A 20,929-nucleotide genomic window follows, 5' to 3' on the forward strand; every position below is an offset into this window, starting at 1 on the left:
CAGTCCCACAGAATCTAAGAAGTCTGACAGACTTCCTTCATTTTATCCCATTCCCATCTCCTTCAGTTCAGACTGACAGTGTTTCTGCTTATATAATCCCATAATCTCTTTATCGAGTGAGGGTCCAGCCACACCTTTGGTGTTTTTTTTTTTTTTTTCCTCAACACGCTTTCTCATCTTTTGCAGTGTGGATAGGCTGAGAACTTTCCAATTTTTTAAGTTCCAGCTCCTTAACTTTCCAATTTTTTAAGTTCCAGCTCCTTTTTTTTTCTAACAATTCCTTTTTTGATTCACTTATCTCTCTTTTTTTTTCTTGTATCTTAGTAGAAGCAGTCAGGATGAACAAAGTGACTCCTTCAACACTTTGATTAGAAATGTCAGCTATTTTCACTTTTAATTTCATCACTTACTAGTTTTACATTCCACAAAACAATAAAACATAAACATAATTCAGCCAAGTTCTTTACCACTTTATAAAAAGAATCACTTTTTCTCAATTGTCCAATAGCATATTCTTCATTTCTGTCTAAGCCTTCCCCAGAATGACCTTTACCATACATATTTCTGCCAACATTCTGTTTATAATTATTTATGTATTCTATAAGAAAATGGAAGTTTTTCTCCAGCAGTCTTATATTCTTTATAAGCCCTAAACAGAATAGCTATTATTGTGCATATTTATAGAATGCATCCCCAAATTCCTTAACTTCTACCCCTTTTCCAGTTTTAAAGCCACTTCTACATTTTCAGCTACATCCCACTCCTGGTACAAAAATATGTCTTAGCTCAGGATGTTATAACAAAATACCATAGCTTGGGTGGCTTAAACAACAGACATTTATTTCTCATAATTCTGGAAGCTGGAATGTCCAAATTTAAGGTGCCAGAAAATTTAGTTTTTGGTGAAGTCTCTCTTGCTGACAGACCTTTCGCTGTATTCTCACATTGTGTAGATAAAGCTCTGATCTTTCTTCCTTTTCTTATAAAAACACTAACCTTCCCCCCCTACGCTAAGGAATAAGGAGTTCAAGAGGGCCATGAAGAGGCTAATTGGAAAAGAAAAAGATTGCATGGAAAAAAGAGGACATTGATTCTTCCTCCCAGCAATTTCTAATATGGCAATTGAACTTCCCAATCTAAGATGTAGACAATTTATTTTGTAATCACCTGAGATAAAGATAATATCCATTAAAAATATAATAAAAATTATAATTAAGCCAAATGTATTTATTGAATACTTAACCATGATGATTGGTATATGTACAAAACTCATATTTAAAATGGCCCCACTCTCATGACTGCATCCAAACCTAATTTAACTTCCCAAAGACTCTACCTCCAAATATCATCACACTGGGGTAAGGGCTTCAACATATAAATTCGGAGTGACACAAACAGTCCATAACAATTTGTGAAAAATACTTTTAGGGACAGAAATAAGTAATAAGTAGTATTTATCCTCAGGATAGGACACATTCCTTATTTATCAGGGTATGAGTATGGGGAACTCAGACTGTCTGATGTGTAGCTAAGCTTAAACCTGTTGTAAATTTGGTTAAATTCAGTTAACCACTGGCTTCAAATATTTTGAAGGAAGGGTGGGCCTGAATTCTGGTAAGAGTCCAGATAAGTCTTGATGTTTTATAGTCAGGCTACCAGCCTTTTGGACTATAGGAGATTTCTCTTTGCTTTATAGTCTGGCTGCCAGCCTTTTGGGTCAGTGGGGACTTCTATTTGTTTCCCAGTCCTGTCCCTACCTTTCTGCCCTTTGAGGGCACTCCCAAACTTTGGAAGGACACTTCAGCACACATTGTGAAAGCTTGTAGTGCATTGGAGTGAATTATCTTAGCTTTTCTGCTGCACTTGTGGCAAAATACCCATCCAAGTTTGCTCCTGTAGTGTTGAGAATATCTAGATAGTTTCAAATAAATTACAGTGCTATCAATCCCAAAATAAAAAAAAATCTTTGTTTTCATCTCAGGTCACCCTATTTCTTTTGTTTGGTGAAATGACCATGATTTGGTTGAAGTTTTTGAAATGATATCTGAGGCAATACCTTTAAAGAGGATATCAGTTATCACGACTAATCACAACACAACTAGGTAGGATGTTTCTGTCTCCCTAGAGCATGCTGAGAGATGACTGTGGTTGTGTGTCAGGAGACAGAAAATAATGATAAAATTTGCCATTGTAAGCTACAAAAATGTTGGGGATTATTTTGGAATGGATTGTCATAAAGAGAGAAAACATTTGACTGAACCAAATGTGGATTAAGCCAAATTTATCAACAAGAGAGCCCTTAAAAAAGATTCTAATTTTATGTGCTGGCTCAAACAGCTGGGAGAAGCTAAGACCATTTATTCATTGGGTTGATTTAAAAACTCAAATAACCAGGGTGGAGCCAAGATGGCCAAATAGGAACAGCTCCAGTCTACAGCTCCCAGCATGAGTGACACAGAAGATGGGTGATTTCTGCATTTCCAACTGAGGTACTGGGTTCATCTCACTGGGGAGTGCTGGACAGTGGGTGTAGGACAGTGGGTGCAGTGCACTATGTGTGAGCCGAAGCAGGGTGAGGCATCGCCTCACCTGGGAAGTGCAAGGGGTCAGGGAATTCCCTTTCCTAGTCAAAGAAAGGGGTGACAGACAGCACCTGGAAAATCGGGTCACTCACACCCTAATACTGCGTTTTTCCAATGGGCTCAACAAATGGCACAGCAGGAGATTATATCCCGCACCTGGCTTGGAGGGTACTATGCCCATGGAGTCTCGCTCATTGCTAGCACAGCAGCCTGAGATCAAACTGCAAGGTGGCAGTGAGGCTGGGGGAGGGTGCCCACCATTGCCGAGGCTTGAGTAGGTAAACAAAGAGGCCGGGAAGCTCGAACTGGGTGGAGCCCACCACAGCTCAAGGAGGCCTGCCTGCCTCTGTAGGCTCCACCTCTGGGGGTAGGGCACAGACAAACAAAAGGCAGCAGTAACCTCTGCAGACTTAAATGTCCCTGTCTGACAGCTTTGAAGAGAGTAGTGGTTCTCCCAGCACACAGCTTGAGATCCAAGAACGGGCAGACTTCCTCCTCAAGTGGGTCCCTGACCCCTGAGTAGCCTAACTGGGAGGCACCCCCCAGTAGGGGCAGACTGACACCTCACACGGCCGGATACTCCTCTGAGACAAAACTTCCAGAGGAACGATCACGCAGCAGCATTTGCAGTTCACCAATATCCGCTGTTCTACAACCACCACTGCTGATACCCAGGCAAACAGGGTCTGGAGTGGACCTCCAGAAAACTCCAACAGACCTGCAGCTGAGGGTCCTGAGTGTTAGAAGGAAAACTAACAAATAGAAAGGACATTCACACCAAAAACCCATCTGTATGTCACCATCATCAGAGACCAAAGATAGATAAAACCACAAAGATGGGGAAAAAACAGAGCAGAAAAACTGGAAACTCTAAAAATCAGAGTGCCTTTCCTCCTCCAAAGGAATGCAGCTCCTCACCAGCAACGGAACAAAGCTGGACAGAGAATGACTTTGACGAGTTGAGAGAAGAAGGCTTCAGAAGATCAAACTACTCTGAGCTAAAGGAGGAAGTTCGAACCAATGGCAAAAAAGTTAAAAACCTTGAAAAAAAATTAGACGAATGGATAACTAGAATAACCAATGCAGAGAAGTCCTTAAAGGACCTGATGCTGCTGAAAACCACGGCACGAGAACTACGTGATGAATGCACAAGCCTCAGTAGCCGATGCGATCAACTGGAAGAAAGGATATCAGCGATGGAAGATGAAATGAATGAAATGAAGCAAGAAGAGAAGTTTAGAGAAAAAAGAATAAAAAGAAATGAACAAAGCCTCCAAGAAATATGGGACTATGTGAAAAGATCAAATCTAGGTCTGATTGGTGTACCTGAAAGTGACAGGGAGAATGGAACCAAGTTGGAAAAAACTGCAGGATATTATCCAGGAGAATGTCCCCAATCTAGCAAGACAGGCCAACATTCAAATTCAGGAAATACAGAGAACACCACAAAGATACTCCTCGAGAAGAGCAACTCCAAGACACATAATTGTCAGATTCACCAAAGTTGAAATGAAGGAAAAAATGTTAAGGGCAGCCAGAGAGAAAGGTCGGGTTACCCACAAAGGGAAGACTACCAGACTGACAGCTGATCTCTCAGTAGAAACTCTACAAGCCAGAAGAGAGTGGGGACCAATATTCAACATTCTTAAAGAAAAGAATTTTCAACCCAGAATTTCATATCCAGCCAAACTAAGCTTCATAAGTGAAGGATAAATAAAATACTTTACAGACAAGCAAATGCTGAGAGATTTTGTCACCACCAGGCCTGCCCTAAAAGAGCTCCTGAAGGAAGCACTAAACATGGAAAGGAACAACCGGTACCAGCCACTGCAAAAACATGCCAAATTGTAAAGACCATCAAGGTTAGGAAGAAACTGCATCAACTAACAAGCAAAAGAACCAGCTAACATTATAATGACAGGATCAAATTCACACATAACAATATCAACCTTAAATGTAAATGGGCTAAATGCTCCAATTAAAAGACACAGACTGGCAAATTGGATAAAGAGTCAAGACCCATCAGTATGCTGTATTCAGGAAACCCATCTCACGTGCAGAGACACACATAGGCTCAAAATAAAGGGATGGAGGAAGATCTACCAAGCAAATGGAAAACAAAAAAAGGCAGGGGTTGCAATCCTAGTCTCTGATAAAACAGACTTTAAACCAACAAAGATGAAAAGAGACAAAGAAGGCCATTACATAATGGTAAAGGGATCAATTCAGCAAGAAGAGCTAACTATCCTAAATATATCTGCACCCAATACAGGAGCACCCAGATTCACAAAGCAAGCCCTTAGTGACCTACAAAGAGACTTAGACTCCCACACAATAATAATGGGAGACACCCCACTGTCAACATTAGACAGACCAACGAGACAGAACGTTAAAAAGGATACTCAGAAATTGCACTCAGCTCTGCACCAAGTGGACCTAATAGACATCTACAGAACTCTCCACCCAAAATCAACAGAATATACATTCTTTTCAGCACCACACCACACCTATTCCAAAATTGACCACATAGTTGGAAGTAAAGCACTCCTCAGCAAATGTAAAAGAACAGAAATCATAACAAACTGTCTCTCAGACCACTGTGCAATCAAACTAGAACTCAGGATTAAGAAACTCACTCAAAACCGCTCAACTACATGGAAACTAAACAACCTGTTCCTGAATGACTACTGGGTACATAATGAAATGAAGGCAGAAATAAAGATGTTCTTTGAAACCAATGAGAACAAAGACACAACATACCAGAATCTCTGGGATATATTCAAAGCAGTGTGTAGAGGTAAATTTATAGCACTAAATGCCCACAAGAGAAAGCAGGAAAGATCTAAAATTGACACCACAACCTCACAATTAAAAGATCTAGAGAAGCAAGAGCAAACACATTCAAAAGCTAGCAGAAGGCAAGAAATAACTAAGATCAGAGCAGAACTGAAGGAAATAGAGACACAAAAACCCTTCAAAAAAATCAATGAATCCAGGAGCTGGTTTTTTGAAAGGATCAACAAAATTGATATACTACTAGCAAGACTAATAAAGAAGAAAAGAGAGAAGAATCAAATAGACGCAATAAAAAATGATAAAGGGGATATCAGCACTGATCCCACAGAAACACAAACTACCATCAGAGAATACTATAAACACCTCTACGCAAATAAACTAGAAAATCTAGAAGAAATGGATAAATTCCTGGACACATACACCCTCCCAAGACTAAACCAGGAAGAAGATGAATCTCTGAATAGACCAATAACAGGCTCTGAAATTGAGGCAATAATTAATAGCTTCCCAACCAAAAAAAGTCCAGGACCAGATGGATTCACAGCCGAATTCTACCAGAGGTACAAGGAGGAACTGGTACCATTCCTTCTGAAACTATTCCAATCAATAGAAAAAGAGGGACTACTCCCTAACTCATTTTATGAGGCCAGCATCATTCTGATACCAAAGCCTGGCAGAGACACAACCAAAAAAGAGAATTTTAGACCAATATCCTTGATGAACATTGATGCAAAAATCCTCAATAAAATATTGGCAAACCGAATCCAGTAGCACATCAAAAAGCTTATCCACCATGATCAAGTGGGCTTCATCCCTGGGATGCAAGGCTGGTTCAACATATGAAAATCAATAAATGTAATCCAGCATATAAACAGAACCAAAGACAAAAACCACATGATTATCTCAATATATGCAGAAAAGGCCTTTGAGAAAATTCAACAACGCTTCATGCTAAAAACTCTTAATAAATTAGGTATTGATGGGATGTATCTCAAAATAATAAGAGCTATCTATGACAAACCCACAGCCAAAATCATACTGAATGGACAAAACTGGAAGCATTCCCTTTGAAAACTGGCACAAGACAGGGATGCCCTCTCTCACTACTCCTATTCAACATAGTGTTGGAAGTTCTGGCCAGGGCAATCAGGCAGGAGAAGGAAATAAAGGGCGTTCAATTAGGAAAAGAGGAAGTCAAATTGTCCCTGTTTGCAGATGACATGATTGTATATCTAGAAAACCCCATCATCTCAGCCCAAAATCTCCTTAAGCTGATAAGCAACTTCAGCAAAGTCTCAGGATACAAAATCAATGTACAAAAGTGACAAGCATTCTTATACACCAATAACAGACAAACAGAGAGCCAAATCATGAGTGAACTCCCATTCACAATTGCTTCAAAGAGAATAAAATACCTAGGAATCCAACTTACAAGGGATGAGAAGGACCTCTTCAAGGAGAACTACAAACCACTGCTCAAGGAAATAAAAGAGGATGCAATCAAATGGAAGAACATTCCATGCTCATGGGTAGGAAGAACCAATATCATGAAAATGGCCATACTGCCCAAGGTAATTTATAGATTCAATACTATCTCAATCAAGCTACTAATGACTTTCTTCACAAAATTGGAAAAAACTACTTTAAAGTTCATATGGAACCAAAAAAGAGCCCGCATTGCCAAGTCAATCCTAAGCCAGAAGAACAAAGCTGGAGGCATCATGCTACCTGACTTCAAACTATACTACAAGGCTACAGTAACCAAAACAGCATGGTACTGGTACCAAAACAGAGATATAGATCAATGGAACAGAACAGAGCCCTCAGAAATAATGCCACATATCTACAACCATCTGATCTTTGACAAACCTGACAAAAACAAGCAATGAGGAAAGGATTCCCTATTTAATAAATGGTGCTGGGAAAACTGGCTAGCCATATGTAGAAAGCTGAAACTGGATCCCTTCCTTACACCTTATACAAAAATTAATTCAAGATGGATTAAAGACTTACATGTTAGACCTAAAACCATAAAAACCCTAGAAGAAAACCTAGGCAATACCATTCAGGACATAGGCATGGGCAAGGACATCATGTCTAAAACACCAAAAGCAATGGCAACAAAAGCCAAAATTGACCAATGGGATCTAATTAAACTCAAGAGCTTCTGCACAGCAAAAGAAACTACCATCAGTGTGAACAGGCAACCTACAGAATGGGAGAAAATTTTTGCAGCCTACTCATCTGACAAAGGGCTAATATGCAGAATCTATAATGAACTCCAACAAATTTACAAGAAAAAAACAACCCCAGCAAAAAGTGGGCAAAGGATATGAACAGACACTTCTCAAAAGAAGACATTTATGCAGCCAAAACACACATGAAAAAATGCTCACCATCACTAGCCATCAGAGAAATGCAAATCAAAACCAAAATGAGATACCATCTCACACCAGTTAGAATGGCAATCATTAAAAAGTCAGGAAACAACAGGTGCTGGAGAGGATGTGGAGAAATAGGAACACTTTACACTGTTGTTGGGACTGTAAACTAGTTCAACCATTGTGGAAGTCAGTGTGGCGATTCCTCAGGGATCTAGAACTAGAAATACCATTTGACCCAGCCATCCCATTACTGGGTATATACCCAAAGGATTATAAATCATGCTGCTATAAAGACACATGCACACGTATGTTTATTGTGGCACTATTCACAATAGCAAAGACTTGGAACCAACCCAAATGTCCAACAATGATAGACTGGATTAAGAAAATGTGGCACATATACACCATGGAGTACTATGCAGCCATAAAAAGTGATGAGTTCATGTCCTTTGTAGGGACATGGATGAAGCTGGAAACCATCATTCTCAGCAAACTATCGCAAGCACAAAAAACCAAACATCACATGTTCTCACTCATAGGTGGGAATTGAACAATGAGAACACATGGACACAAGAAGGGGGAACATCACACACCAGGGCCTGTTGTGGGGTGGGATGGGGGGAATAGCATTAGGAGACATACCTAATGCTAAATGACGAGTTAATGGGTGCAGCACACCAACATGGCACATGTATACATATGTAACAAACCTGCATGATGTGCACATGTACCCTAAAACTTAAAGTATAATAATAATAAAATTAAAAATAAAAAAAGTAATGTTCACATTGATTTGGGTATGAAATTCTAATACCATCCAGAGAGAGTTCGTGCTACTTCAAAATAATTTTAAGTGTAATTCTACAAATAAAGAAACCATTCATATCAATAAAAAATAAATAAAACCATAAAGTTTTAAAAATGAAGAGAGGAGTAATGAAGATAATCTGATTAGGTAAAATGTTGGTTTATTTCATTTCAGATTCTAAGCACATTTTTTTCATAATGGAATTATACTCTACATGCACTCCTCAGGAAACTTCCCAGGAAGGTCATCATAATGCTGTTGTTTTGTGCTCATTATTGTCAAAAATTCAAAAAGTGTAAAAATATGACAAGAAATATACCCAATAAAGGTATTTATGGGGCAAACAAATCCCTCTTCCACTCCTTACTCCATCTCACCATTTGCCATTTTTCACTTTTCTGAAGATGTTCTGTACACATATTAGTGTATGTGGGGTAGTTGTGTATATGTGCATGTGTTTTAGTAGATACATTTATTTATATATGCATATTGATAGGTTAGTAGATAGATAACATCCTGTGTTATCTTATAAATACCATCCTGTAACTTTTTTCTCCTTAAATATATCAATTCTCTAACTACAGACTTGCCTCGCTATTTTTAATAAATGCAAAATGTTACATTATGAAGATGTGTTTAACAACTTCAGGACTGGTAGTCATTTATGAGATGTGTAGCTCTTTGCTAATGCAAACAATACTGCAACAAAGGTCTTTGTACACCCACTTCTGAATGAATATGTGCAAATTTGTGTCAAGTGAATACTTTTATGTATCAAATACATCAATAATTTAAGGTCTTTTAGTGATCTTAGGTCTTTTGCCTAATATTTCTACATTTAAATTTTTATTGTTTTGAAATTAAAGATAGGAATTTATTTATTTTTTTCCTGATTTTAAATCAGTTAGCACACACACACTCCATTGAAACGTTCTGCCTTTACCTAATGATATGAAATTACTCCTTCATGATAAAGTAAATCTCCATACACATTTGGGTTCATTTCTGAAGCCTGATATGAAATGCTTTCAAAAACCTTGCTTCGTATTATTTATTTGAGATCAAGTTAATTTAGTGATTTTGATAAGTATACTTTTTAAAATAAAGAAATACAAAGTCTGGTATTTAAGCTTATCTGTCCAAGAAGACTGATTAAGCATTTATACACAGTCTTAGCATTTTTGTGTCTATTATTTTTCCTACTATTCCAGAAAGATTGTAACAGAAAAAAAAAGCTAATATAATGGAGATAGTGGGCCAGAATATATGTTGAATTACAATTTCAACCTTCACTCTGAGGGGCCTGGATTAGTTATGCTCAATAACTTGGAGGAGGAAAAACTAGATCAAATTTGGAAGCATTGGTTTGTGTTCCTAGTCTACCTGTCTGTAATCTTGAGAAACTTTGATTTTCTGAGTTTTGGAATTGTCATCAGCTAAATATGAATAATGAAAATGTATTTTCCTAATTTATATAGTGACAATGTTATCCAATGAATCAATATGTCTTATGTTTGTAAAGTATCTCATACAATACATTAAGTGAGAATGAAGAAACACTATAGGAAGAAATAGGAAAAAAATCATATTTTAAACTTACATTATTTTCACAAGTGCATGAACTTGTCATATCTTTATCAGAATAATAAGTATATGTGAAGGAAAAATTTACCTATTTCATAATCCATATTTGAAAAATCACCTTGACATTGGCTGTGTTTAAGTGATGGGTTATGTTTATTGATTTGTATATGTTGAACCAGCCTTGCATCCCTGGGATGAAGCCGATTTGATTATGGTGGATAAGCTTTTTGATGTGCTGCTGGATTCGGTTTGCCATTATTTTACTGAGGATTTTCACATCAATGTTCATCAGGGATATTGGCCTGAAATTTTCTTTTTTTGTTGTGTCTCTGCCAGGTTTTGGTATCAGGATGACGCTGGCCTCACAAAATGAGTTAGGGAAGATTCTATCTTTTTCTATTGTTTGGAATAGTTTCAGAAGGAATAGTACCAGCTCCTCTTTGTACCTCTGGTAGAATTTGGCTGTGAATCCATCTGATCCTGGGCTTCTTTTTTGGTTGGTAGGCTATTAATTACTGCCTGAATTTCAGAACTTGTTATTGGTCTATTCAGGGATTAGATTTCTTCCCAGTTTAGTCTTGGGAGGGTGTATGTGTCCAGGAATTTATCCATTTCTTCTAAATTTTCTAGTTTATTTGCGTAGAGTTGTTTATAGTATCCTCTGATGGTAGTTTGTATTTCTGTGAGATCAGTGGTGATATCCCCCTTATCATTTTTTGTCGTGTCTATTTGATTCTTCTCTCTTTTCTTCTTTATTAGTCCAGTTAGTGGTCTATTTTGTTAACTTTTTCAAAAAACCAGCTCCTGGATTCGTCGATTCTTTGAAGGGTTTCTTGTGTCTCTATCTCCTTCATCTCTGCTCTGATCTCAGTTATTTCTTGTCTTCTGCTAGCTTTTGAATTTGTTTGATCTTTCTTCTCTAGTTCTTTTAATTGTGATGTCAGTTTGTTTATTTTAAAGGCCTTCAATAAAATTCAACACCTCTTCATGCTAAAAACTCTCAATAAACTAGGTATTGATGGAACATATCTGAAAATAATAAGAGCTATTTATGACAGACCCACAGCCAATATCATATTGAATGGGCAAAAGCTGGAAGCATTCCATTTGAAAACCAGCACAAGACAAGAATGCCCTCTCTCACCACTCCTATTCAACATAGTATCGGAAGTTCTGGTCAGGGAAATCAGGCAAGAGAAAGAAATAAAATGTATTCAAATAGGAAGGCAGGAAGTCAAATTGTCTCTGTTTGCAGATGATATGATTGTATGTTTAGAAAACCCCATCGTCTCAGACCCAAATCTCCTTAAGCTGAAAAGCAACTTCAGCAAAGTCTTAGGATACAAAATCAAGTTGCAAAAATCACAAGCATTCCTATACACCAATAATAGACAAACAGAGAGCCAAATCATGAGTAAACTCCCATTCACAATTGCTACAAAGAGAATAAAATACCTAGGAATACAACTTACAAGGAATGTGAAGGACCTCTTCAAGGAGAACTCCAAACCACAGCTCAAGGAAATAAGAGAGGACACAAATAAATGAAAAAACATTCCATGCTCATGGATAGGAAGAATCAATATCGTGAAAACAGATATACTGCGCAAAGTAATTTAGAGATTCAATGCTATCCCCATCAAGTTACTATTGACTTTCTTCACAGAATTAGAAAAAAAACTACTTTAAATTTCATATGAAACCAAAAAAGAGCTCATATAGCCAAGACAATCATAAGCAAAAATAACAAAGCTGGAGGCATCATGCTACCTGACTTCAAACTATACTATAAGGATACAGTAACCAAAACAGCATGGTACTGGTACCAAAACAGAGATATAGATCAATGGAACAGAACAGAGGCCTCAGAAATAATGCCACACATGTACAACCATCAGATCTTTGACAAACCCGACAAAAACAAGCAATGGGGAAAGGATTTCCTATTTAATAAATGGTGTTGGGAAAACTGGCTAGCCATATACTGAAAACGGAAACTAGATCCCCTTCCTTAGACCTTATAAAAAAATTAACTCAAGATGGATTAAAGACTTAAACGTGAGACCCAATATCATAAAAACTCTAGAAGATAACATAGACAATACCATTCATGACATAGGCATGGGCAAAGACATCATGACTAAAACACCAAAAGCAATGGCAACAGAAGCCAAAATAGACAAATGGGATCTAATTAAACTAAAGAGCTTCTGCACAACAAAAGAAACTATCATCAGAGTGAACAGTTAACCTGCAGAATGGAAGAAAATTTGTACAATCTATCCATCTGACAAAGGGCTAATATCCAGAATCTACAATAACTTAAACAAATTTACGAGAAAAAAAAAACCATCAAAAAGTGGGTGAAGAATATGAACAGACACTTCTCAAAAGAAGGCATTTATGTGGTCAACAAACATGTGAAATGAACCTCGTCATCATTGGTCATTAGAGAAATGCAAATCAAAACCACAATGAGATACCATCTCATGCCAGTTAGAATGGTGATCATTAAAAAGTCAGGAAACAAGAGAGGCTGGAGAGGATGTGGAGAAATAGGAATGCTTTTACACTGTTGGTGGGCAAGTAAATTAGTTCAACCATTGTGGAAGACAGTGTGGTGATTTCTGAAGGATCTAGAACCAGAAATGCCATTTGACCTAGAAATCCCATTACTGGATATATACCCAAAGGATTATAAAACATTCTACTATAAAGACACACACACACGTATGTTTATTGCAGGACTGTTTACAATAGCAAAGACCTGGAACCCAAATGCCCATCAGTGATAGACTGGATAAAGAAAACATGGCACATATACACCATGGGATACTATGCTGCCATAAAAAAGAATGGGTTTATGTCCTTTACAGGGACATGGATGAGGCTGGAAGCCATGATTCTCATTAACTAACACAGGAACAGCAAACCAAACACTCCTTGTTCTCACTCATAAGTGGGAGTTGAACAATGAGAGCACATGGACACAGTGAGGGGAACACCATACATTGGGGCCTGTTAGGGGGTGGGGTGCATTAGGAGAAACACCTAATGTAGACGACGGGTTGATGGGTGCAGCAAACCACCATGGCATGTGTGTACCTATGTAACAAACCTGCACATTCTGCACATGTATCCCAGAACTTAAAGTATAATGAAAAAAATCATCTTGGCAACCATGAGATTTAGTCTTGCTTGAATTAATTTTCTTTCTTCTTAGATGACTTTCCAAACTTACATGCCCAAAGTTTGTATTTTATTAGAAACATTTTCTTGATTTCTTCTGCGGCGTCTTCATTTTCTAGTCCCTCTGGTTGTTTTCCCCTGGACATGTTGGCAGCGGTAGAGGCTAATTATTTTGAATCTCAGAGGCTTAAATGGAAGTATGAGAGTGAGGCAGTAATGGCACGAAAGCTCCCTGAAGAGCTGTGTATTCTATGGATGGCCATCAGTTGGAGTTGGTTTCTTGAGGTTGACCCTTCAGTAGATCAGAGAGAGCTGGGTTGATGTTAAAGAGGGCTGAGAAGAAATTCAAACAACAAACTGGTCTGAGGATCATGTTTGGGCCCCAGGTCAGTCTTCCAGGACTCACCATATCCATGTCTCATTCCAGACAAACTGATGGATTACAACCCAGCATCAGGTAAATGTTGAAGGGATTTGGAGAGGGAACATTAATCAACGTTGTCATCACTTCATGGAGTAGGCTAAAGGGAGCACTCAGGAGTAGAACTATAAAATAAAAATTTTAAAAAATGTAAGAAGGTTTATTCTACAAGCCACATACGTTTTTGTTTGAGAGAACAATAAGCTTATGAAAAGTATACTGATGTAAGATTCAAAATATTGTATTATTCAAATCTTTTCTTCTGAATTTACTAGATCTATAAACTTGAGCAAGTCCTACAACCTCTTGGTGCCTGAGTTTCCTCTCTTCTATTATATAAAAAAATCATTCTTACTGTAGAGGCATATTATAAGAAGAAAACAAACATACTTGTATGAAAGCAATTGTATACTTAAAATTTAAGTTTATGGATAGAAAATTTGATATGAACTATCTGGTGTTTGCCAATCTTTGTTAAACACTATTCTATTATTAGGAGACTAATGGAAAAATATGTGTTACCAATCATGTTATTTACCTTTGAAACTTTATATTTTCATTGAAATAGTTTTAGGTGTACCTTTTTTTAACCACTTTTCTAGATTGAAACTGCTATTTCCATTACAAACATTGTAGATATTAAGATATTGATTTTTGAGAAAATTTAGCTCTGAAAGGCCTACCACTCAGATAAATCAAAGGTTGTTTAAATCCATTAGCTGGGTGTGGTGGTGCACACCTGTAATTCTAGCTGCTCTGGAGGCTGAAACAGGAGAATCGCTTGAATCTGGGAGGTGGAGGTTGCAGTGAGCTGAGATCACATCACTGCACTCCAGCCTGGGTGGCAGAACAAGACTCTGTCTCAAAAAAAACAAAAACAAAAACAAACAACAACAACAAAAGGTTGTTTAAATCTATGACAATTTAGAACAAAGGAATCCGATAGCATGGAATTAAAACTATAGCAAAAGTTCTTACAAAGTAACATTAAGAGAAAGTATATAAAATAAGTCAGGTAGAATGAAAATCTAAATATTGTTTCAGTTTTGTTTATTAACATATTATATTAGAGCCATGCTTAGAAAATTAATGAAGAGTGTATTAGGATGTAAACATTTAAAATAATGGGCTTCATGTGTTCTTAAACCATGTGGTCAGATACTTCTACTCTTCTCACCCTTTGTTTTTTGGTGCACCCCATTTGCCAGACATCTATAGATTCTTCTGTCTCCCAGCTCCAGTTTTTCACCCTCAAGGGGATCATCAGCATGTTTTTAACTTTTGATTTAGGCAAATTCCATATTATTCTTATACAGTCAGAAAGGCAAGAACTCCCTGCATCCTTTCTAGCCATTTAAACTGAATTACTGAATTTAGTCTTAGATCTTTCATTTTTATTTTCTATTTTTCTTCCATTTCTTTTTATATTCATATATTTGACAGCTACTTATGTGACTATTACTATGTATCAGACAAAAATTTACTATCTTTATGTACTTCTTTTTTCTGTCTTATTTTTTTCTTTCCTTTCCATTTTTCTTCTCTCTTAACTCTACTTTCTGAGTTTATCTACTGCTATTATTTCTTTATTTCTCATTTTACCTCTATTTCCTATAAATTTTCAATATTTAGGCACAAATGAAGTACATGGAAAACCAGGGGAACAGGCTACATATACTTCTTTAATAACTTTACTGTTTTCCTCGGGTAAAGTATATAATTAATTTTATTCATAACTTTCCAAACTTATCCCAGAAACTTAATGGTACTTAATAGAACTTAATAGAAACAAATAGCTGTGCCTACTGGAAGAGAAGCAGTAGAAAAATATAAAGATTGTGAAAATGTTATTACTAATTTTGAAATGTAGGAAAAGAAACACAGCTTTCTTCAGATTTAGAACATTATCTGAGTTCTAAATAAATGAGATTCTGAAAGACACTCTAGCAAGAAAACAATCCAGACAGAATGAAGGTAGCATTCCAAAATTGTCTTTTTAGGATTTTAATTGGACAAAGAATTACTTGAATACTGATTAAGAAGTATTCTTCTATAAGAAATCCTACAACACAGAAGAAGTCTTCCTTTGACCATAATAGATAAGGCAAAATTTGATTCAGAAACATATATGTAAAGATAAAATTGTTTCTCAGTATTGAATCAGAATATATTCATATAATAATCTTCTAATCAAATGGCAGAGATATGTGTTCCATTTCTTTGGGGATACAATACAAAATGTAATCATATATATAGATATATAGATATATATCTATATATATATATATTTTTTTTTTTTTTTTTTGAGACGGAGTCTCGCTGTCTCCCAGGCTGGAGTGCAGTGGCGCGATCTCGGCTCACTGCAAGCTCTGCCGTCCCCCAGGTTCACACCATTCTCCTGCCTCAGCCTCCCGAGTAGCTGGGACTACAGGTGCCCGCCACCACACCTGGCTAATTCTTTTTTTGTATTTTGAGTAGAGACGGGGTTTCACCTTGTTCGCCAGGATGGTCTCGATCTCCTGACCTCGTGATCCGCCCGCCTCGGCCTCCCGAAGTGTTGGGATTACAGGCGTGAGCCACCGCGCCCGGCCATAATCATATTTTTAAGGCTCTATTCCTAAAGACTCACTGTCCCAGGTGAGAAATGGGAGAAGAAAGGAATTGGATAGCACCAGTTTGAATGAAGAGTGACATTATAGAGATACAAAATGACAAGGTTTAAAAAAGGAGAAGTCCCAGAAGTTTCTAGAATCACTTCTATGTAATTTTACCATGTGAGTAGTCCTACTAATATTGCAGCTACTGCTTTTGTAGTATATGTGGTCTTTTATAGGTTTTTTTTTTAAATTTACAAAGGAAATACACATCTGATTGTCATTAAAGTACTATGGAGTTTATATGCAAGTATTTTAATTCTCTTGATCTGGTTAAACAAACCAGGTCACAAGGGTATGAAGTGACATATTTAAAGTCCATTCATTTTTAATAAGTAAAATAAATGTATTTATTGGTTAATTAGTTACATCAATTTGAGAATTAGCAATAAAACCCTAAAACTGCCAATGGGGCATATTTTAACTCTGCTTTGACTTCTTGGGCTCTGAATTAGTAAGTGATGTATATGGGTTTGGTTGTGATGAAATATCATTGAAACTGACTGAGGTCATAGGTGAAAAATAATGATATCAAAATGCTAATGTAATCTAGGAATAACATATCAGAGCACCAAAGGAAGAAGCTTCATGATTGCTGGTTTCAACTAAATTCAAATTGATTAACACGTAGTAAATATTATATTTAACATATACTGTTACTTCTAAAAGTCACGTGCTCTTTTCAAAGACTGTAATCGTTATAGTCAGGAAAACATATCAAGTACAAAAAAGACAGAAAAAATCTCTATCTCTCCCATATATAGATATATATCTATATATGAGTATATATGTATGAGTATATCATGAAAAAATTATCAAATCATATATATATATGTCATATATATAAATGAGTATATCATCAAGAAATTACAAATAAAATGCTCTGGATGACCAGTAAGAAAGGAGAGCAGGAAATACTTAAGGACATTTTTGTATTTGAGATGATCCTTACAGGATACATAACAACAGTGGCATTTCACATCAGCATAAATACAAGGGGTCAAGGGGGAAGGTCACAAGTTTGGTTGGATCAGTGAATATGTCTGCATTGGTTCAAGCGATTGTTATATGAGGCCTGAGTCCAAGGTTGCATTTTAATATAATGTGTCAGAATATGGAGAGCCACTGAATAATTTTGAACTGAAATGTACATGGCCACATTTTAACGGTGGAAAGGCTGTTCTCCAAACCAGCTAGGTTGTTTTGAAGATGAGAGAGCAATTGTAAGTAAGAATACCAGTTTGAAAGCTAGAGATCATGGGACACTGAACTATTTTCTGTACGTCTGCCTTAATGTTTTTAGGTAGATACAGATTTAATAGATAGGTTTGAGAGACAATGGTAAAGAAGAAATTAGTCCAGCTGACATCTTATGTGACATGTATGCAATTATAATTCAAAGAGAATGATGAACTCTGCATACCAAAAGAATTGTTATTCTATAAGCAAATGAAGAAATTAGAAGTATTAATGGATGGATACTAAAATCAGTTTTTAATTTAGTGATTCTTATGTTTAGCTGTGAAGCAAGTTTTTATCCCTATCATTTCTCACTGTCACTCATTTCATTCACACGGTCTAAGTCCATAACTCAGATGACACGATTTGAAAAATAGAGCTGGCCAACTAAGTACATGAACCCTACTAAGTCAGGATCACAAGAAGAATATGACGTAGGGCAACTGAGAGGATCAGAAAAGTAAATAGAGGATCCTGAGCTGATTTCAGAGCAGTCACATTTTGTTTACTATCCTCTAATAAATATTTGTTTATTGTTACAAATATCATTATAAACTGTGTATAAATGCATAAAAATAAAACAACTGTAATATATCTGGGGATTCATAATTAGGTAAGTATACAATAATTGTTAATAGTCATTGAATTATTAGTATATGACAAGAACTGAGCTATGTTTGCAATGTACATGCTATTCCTTAATTTGTACACTAGTTCCATGAGATGGGTATAATTATGCTCATTTGAAAGATGAGAAAATTGAAGCACACAAAGATTAAATGACATCTCCAAAGTCACACAGCTAATGAATGGAATGACTGGGATTTGGAGGAAATCCCAGTCTTTTATAAATGTCTTTTATAAAACAACTAGAGAAAAACACAAGACAAATTTACTAAAGAGAAGAGTCAAACAAAAAAAGAAATTTGGGATTGTAGGGAATGGAAAAATTTGCAATTGGAGTTATTCTTTAGAAATTGTATGATAAAGGAATTGTGTAATTTGGATGGGCAAAGAGCAGGATAGAGGCAATTTTGGTGGAAAAAATAGTATCAGTAATTAGAAAATATGAGAATAAAGAAGGGAGAGAGAGGGAACATGATTAAGTTTATATGTGCTGAGAATGATCCTGAGGGATTAGAAATTCATATACATCCTCAAATTTCAAGGATTCAAATATTTAAAACTCTTTCTGGTGATTTCTTCCAGAGATTAAAATTTCATCAAATGTATCCAGATATTTTTAAAGTTGCATTTTTACAGCAAACAAATTTCTAAGGACTGATTGTTTTTGTGTGTGTGTAATTTTGTTTGTTTTTTTGGCTTTTTTCTCCCTATTTTTAAATTTTCTGAGTAGGACTAGCATTAAAGCTTGGAAGGGGTAAAACGAGTCCTGGCACTCCATCCTTTTATCATGCAGACTATAAAGTGCTCCAGTTCCTATGGTGTTTTCTGACCAGGATCTGTACCAAGCGGATGAACATGCCAAGATGTCTTCGTTCTCCCTGGCTGCAGATCCTCCTGTAGTCTTCATGCTGGCCTTTGTTTGACCTGTTTTTGGGAAGTTCTGCCCTTTCTTTCTATTTTAATCTACACTCTGTTGCCACCATTACATATCCATGACATGTAGAGTTGATGGTAGTATACTAAAACTTTTTAGAAGAGAAGATATGAAAACCCAAATGGAGTGAATAGCTAACCAGAAGACATATATTAAATAAGGAAAATTCCCAACTATGTTGCTGGTGTGGTATTAATTCTTTTCTCAGTAATCTTTCAATATTACATTGATGATGTTGTCTCCACATTTTATCATAATCAGGATGTACATGCAAATGACATTTTACTGTAATGAAGATGCAGATGCAGATTAGAGCAAAAATGAAAATTTCATCTTGGCATCTCTGATCTCTAATTCTCAGTGGCTTCCTCCCACTGTTGATGTCTATCCCTAACTGTGGTTATTTAGAGGTCTCAGCTGGAATTTCACCTCCCAGTGCTAACATGTGGATCAACAATCAAAGCTTCGCTAGGTGATTTTATCCTATTGGGATTTTCTGACCGTCCCTGGCTAGAGACACCCCTCTTTGTAATCTTTCTGGTGGCCTACATCTTTTCCCTATTTGGAAATATCTCCATTATCCTAGTTTCCCATCTGGATCCCCAGCTTGACAGTCCCATGTACTTTTTTGTCTCCAATCTATCCTTTCTGGACCTCTGCTATACCACCAGCACTGTCCCACAGATGCTGGTCAACCTCCAGGGACCAGAAAAGACCATTAGCTATGGGGGTTGTGTTGCCCAACTCTATATATTTTTGGCCCTGGGTTCTACTGAATGCATACTTCTAGCCATCATGGCCTTTGACTGTTACGCTGCCATTTGCAAGCCCCTTCACTACCCAGTCATCATGAACCACAGATGCTGTATCCACATGGCTGCTGGCACTTGGATCAGTGGCTTTGCTAACTCCCTTGTCCAGTCCACTCTCACAGTGGTGGCCCCAAGATGTGGACAGAGGGTGTTGGACCATTTCTTCTGTGAAGTTCCAGCCCTTTTGAAACTAGCCTGTATTGATATTCGTGTGAATGAAACTGAGCTCAGTGTACTAAGCGCTTTGCTTCTCCTGGTGCCACTCACCCTCATCCTGGGCACTTATGTGTTCATTGCTCAGGCAGTAATGAGAATCTCCTCCGCTGAAAGTCGCTGGAAGGCTTTCAATACCTGTGCCTCACATTTGCTGGTGGTCTCCCTCTTCTACTTCACAGCCATCAGTATGTATGTCCAGCCTCCCTCTAGCTATTCTCATGACCAGGGGAAGATCATGGCTCTCTTTTATGGCATTGTCACACCCACCCTCAACCCATTCATCTACACATTGAGAAACAAGGATGTGAAAGCTGCCGTGAGAAGGTCACTGACTAAAGAGTTTTGGATTAAGACAAGATGATCTCTGAAAAGAAGTCTTAAGAAGCAAGGATAGATGTGTTTGACTTTCAAAAAGATGTTGGACATGGAATTGATGAGGGAACAGTATCAAGTGACACAAAGTTTACAAGTGGAACAAGACTAAGAAAAAAACAATCAACTCTTGGTAAAATCTACATAGCATTTTTTCACTTACGAGACTATCTGCTTTACAATATTGAATTCCATCAAGTCAGTCTTTTTTCTCCATATTCCTAATGACTAGTTAATCTAGTTAAAGTAAGGGAAAATGGTATAATAGCTAGAGAAAAGATACTTAGAAAGTTTAGGAAATATATTTAGCA

General features: G+C 37.0%; 1 protein-coding gene across 1 annotated transcript; it reads left to right on the plus strand.

Moving 5' to 3' along the window:
* Positions 1–19,661: 19,661 nt before the first annotated feature.
* Positions 19,662–20,607, plus strand: LOC129038760 (olfactory receptor 2B6-like). Its single transcript, XM_054492149.2, is given in 2 exon segments — positions 19,662–19,682; positions 19,684–20,607. Coding segments are annotated over 2 exon segments (945 nt in total).
* The last annotated feature ends 322 nt before the right edge of the window (positions 20,608–20,929 follow it).

The sequence above is a fragment of the Pongo pygmaeus genome, chromosome 5 (genome assembly GCF_028885625.2).
Source record: "Pongo pygmaeus isolate AG05252 chromosome 5, NHGRI_mPonPyg2-v2.0_pri, whole genome shotgun sequence".
NCBI classification, from domain to species: Eukaryota; Metazoa; Chordata; class Mammalia; order Primates; family Hominidae; genus Pongo; species Pongo pygmaeus.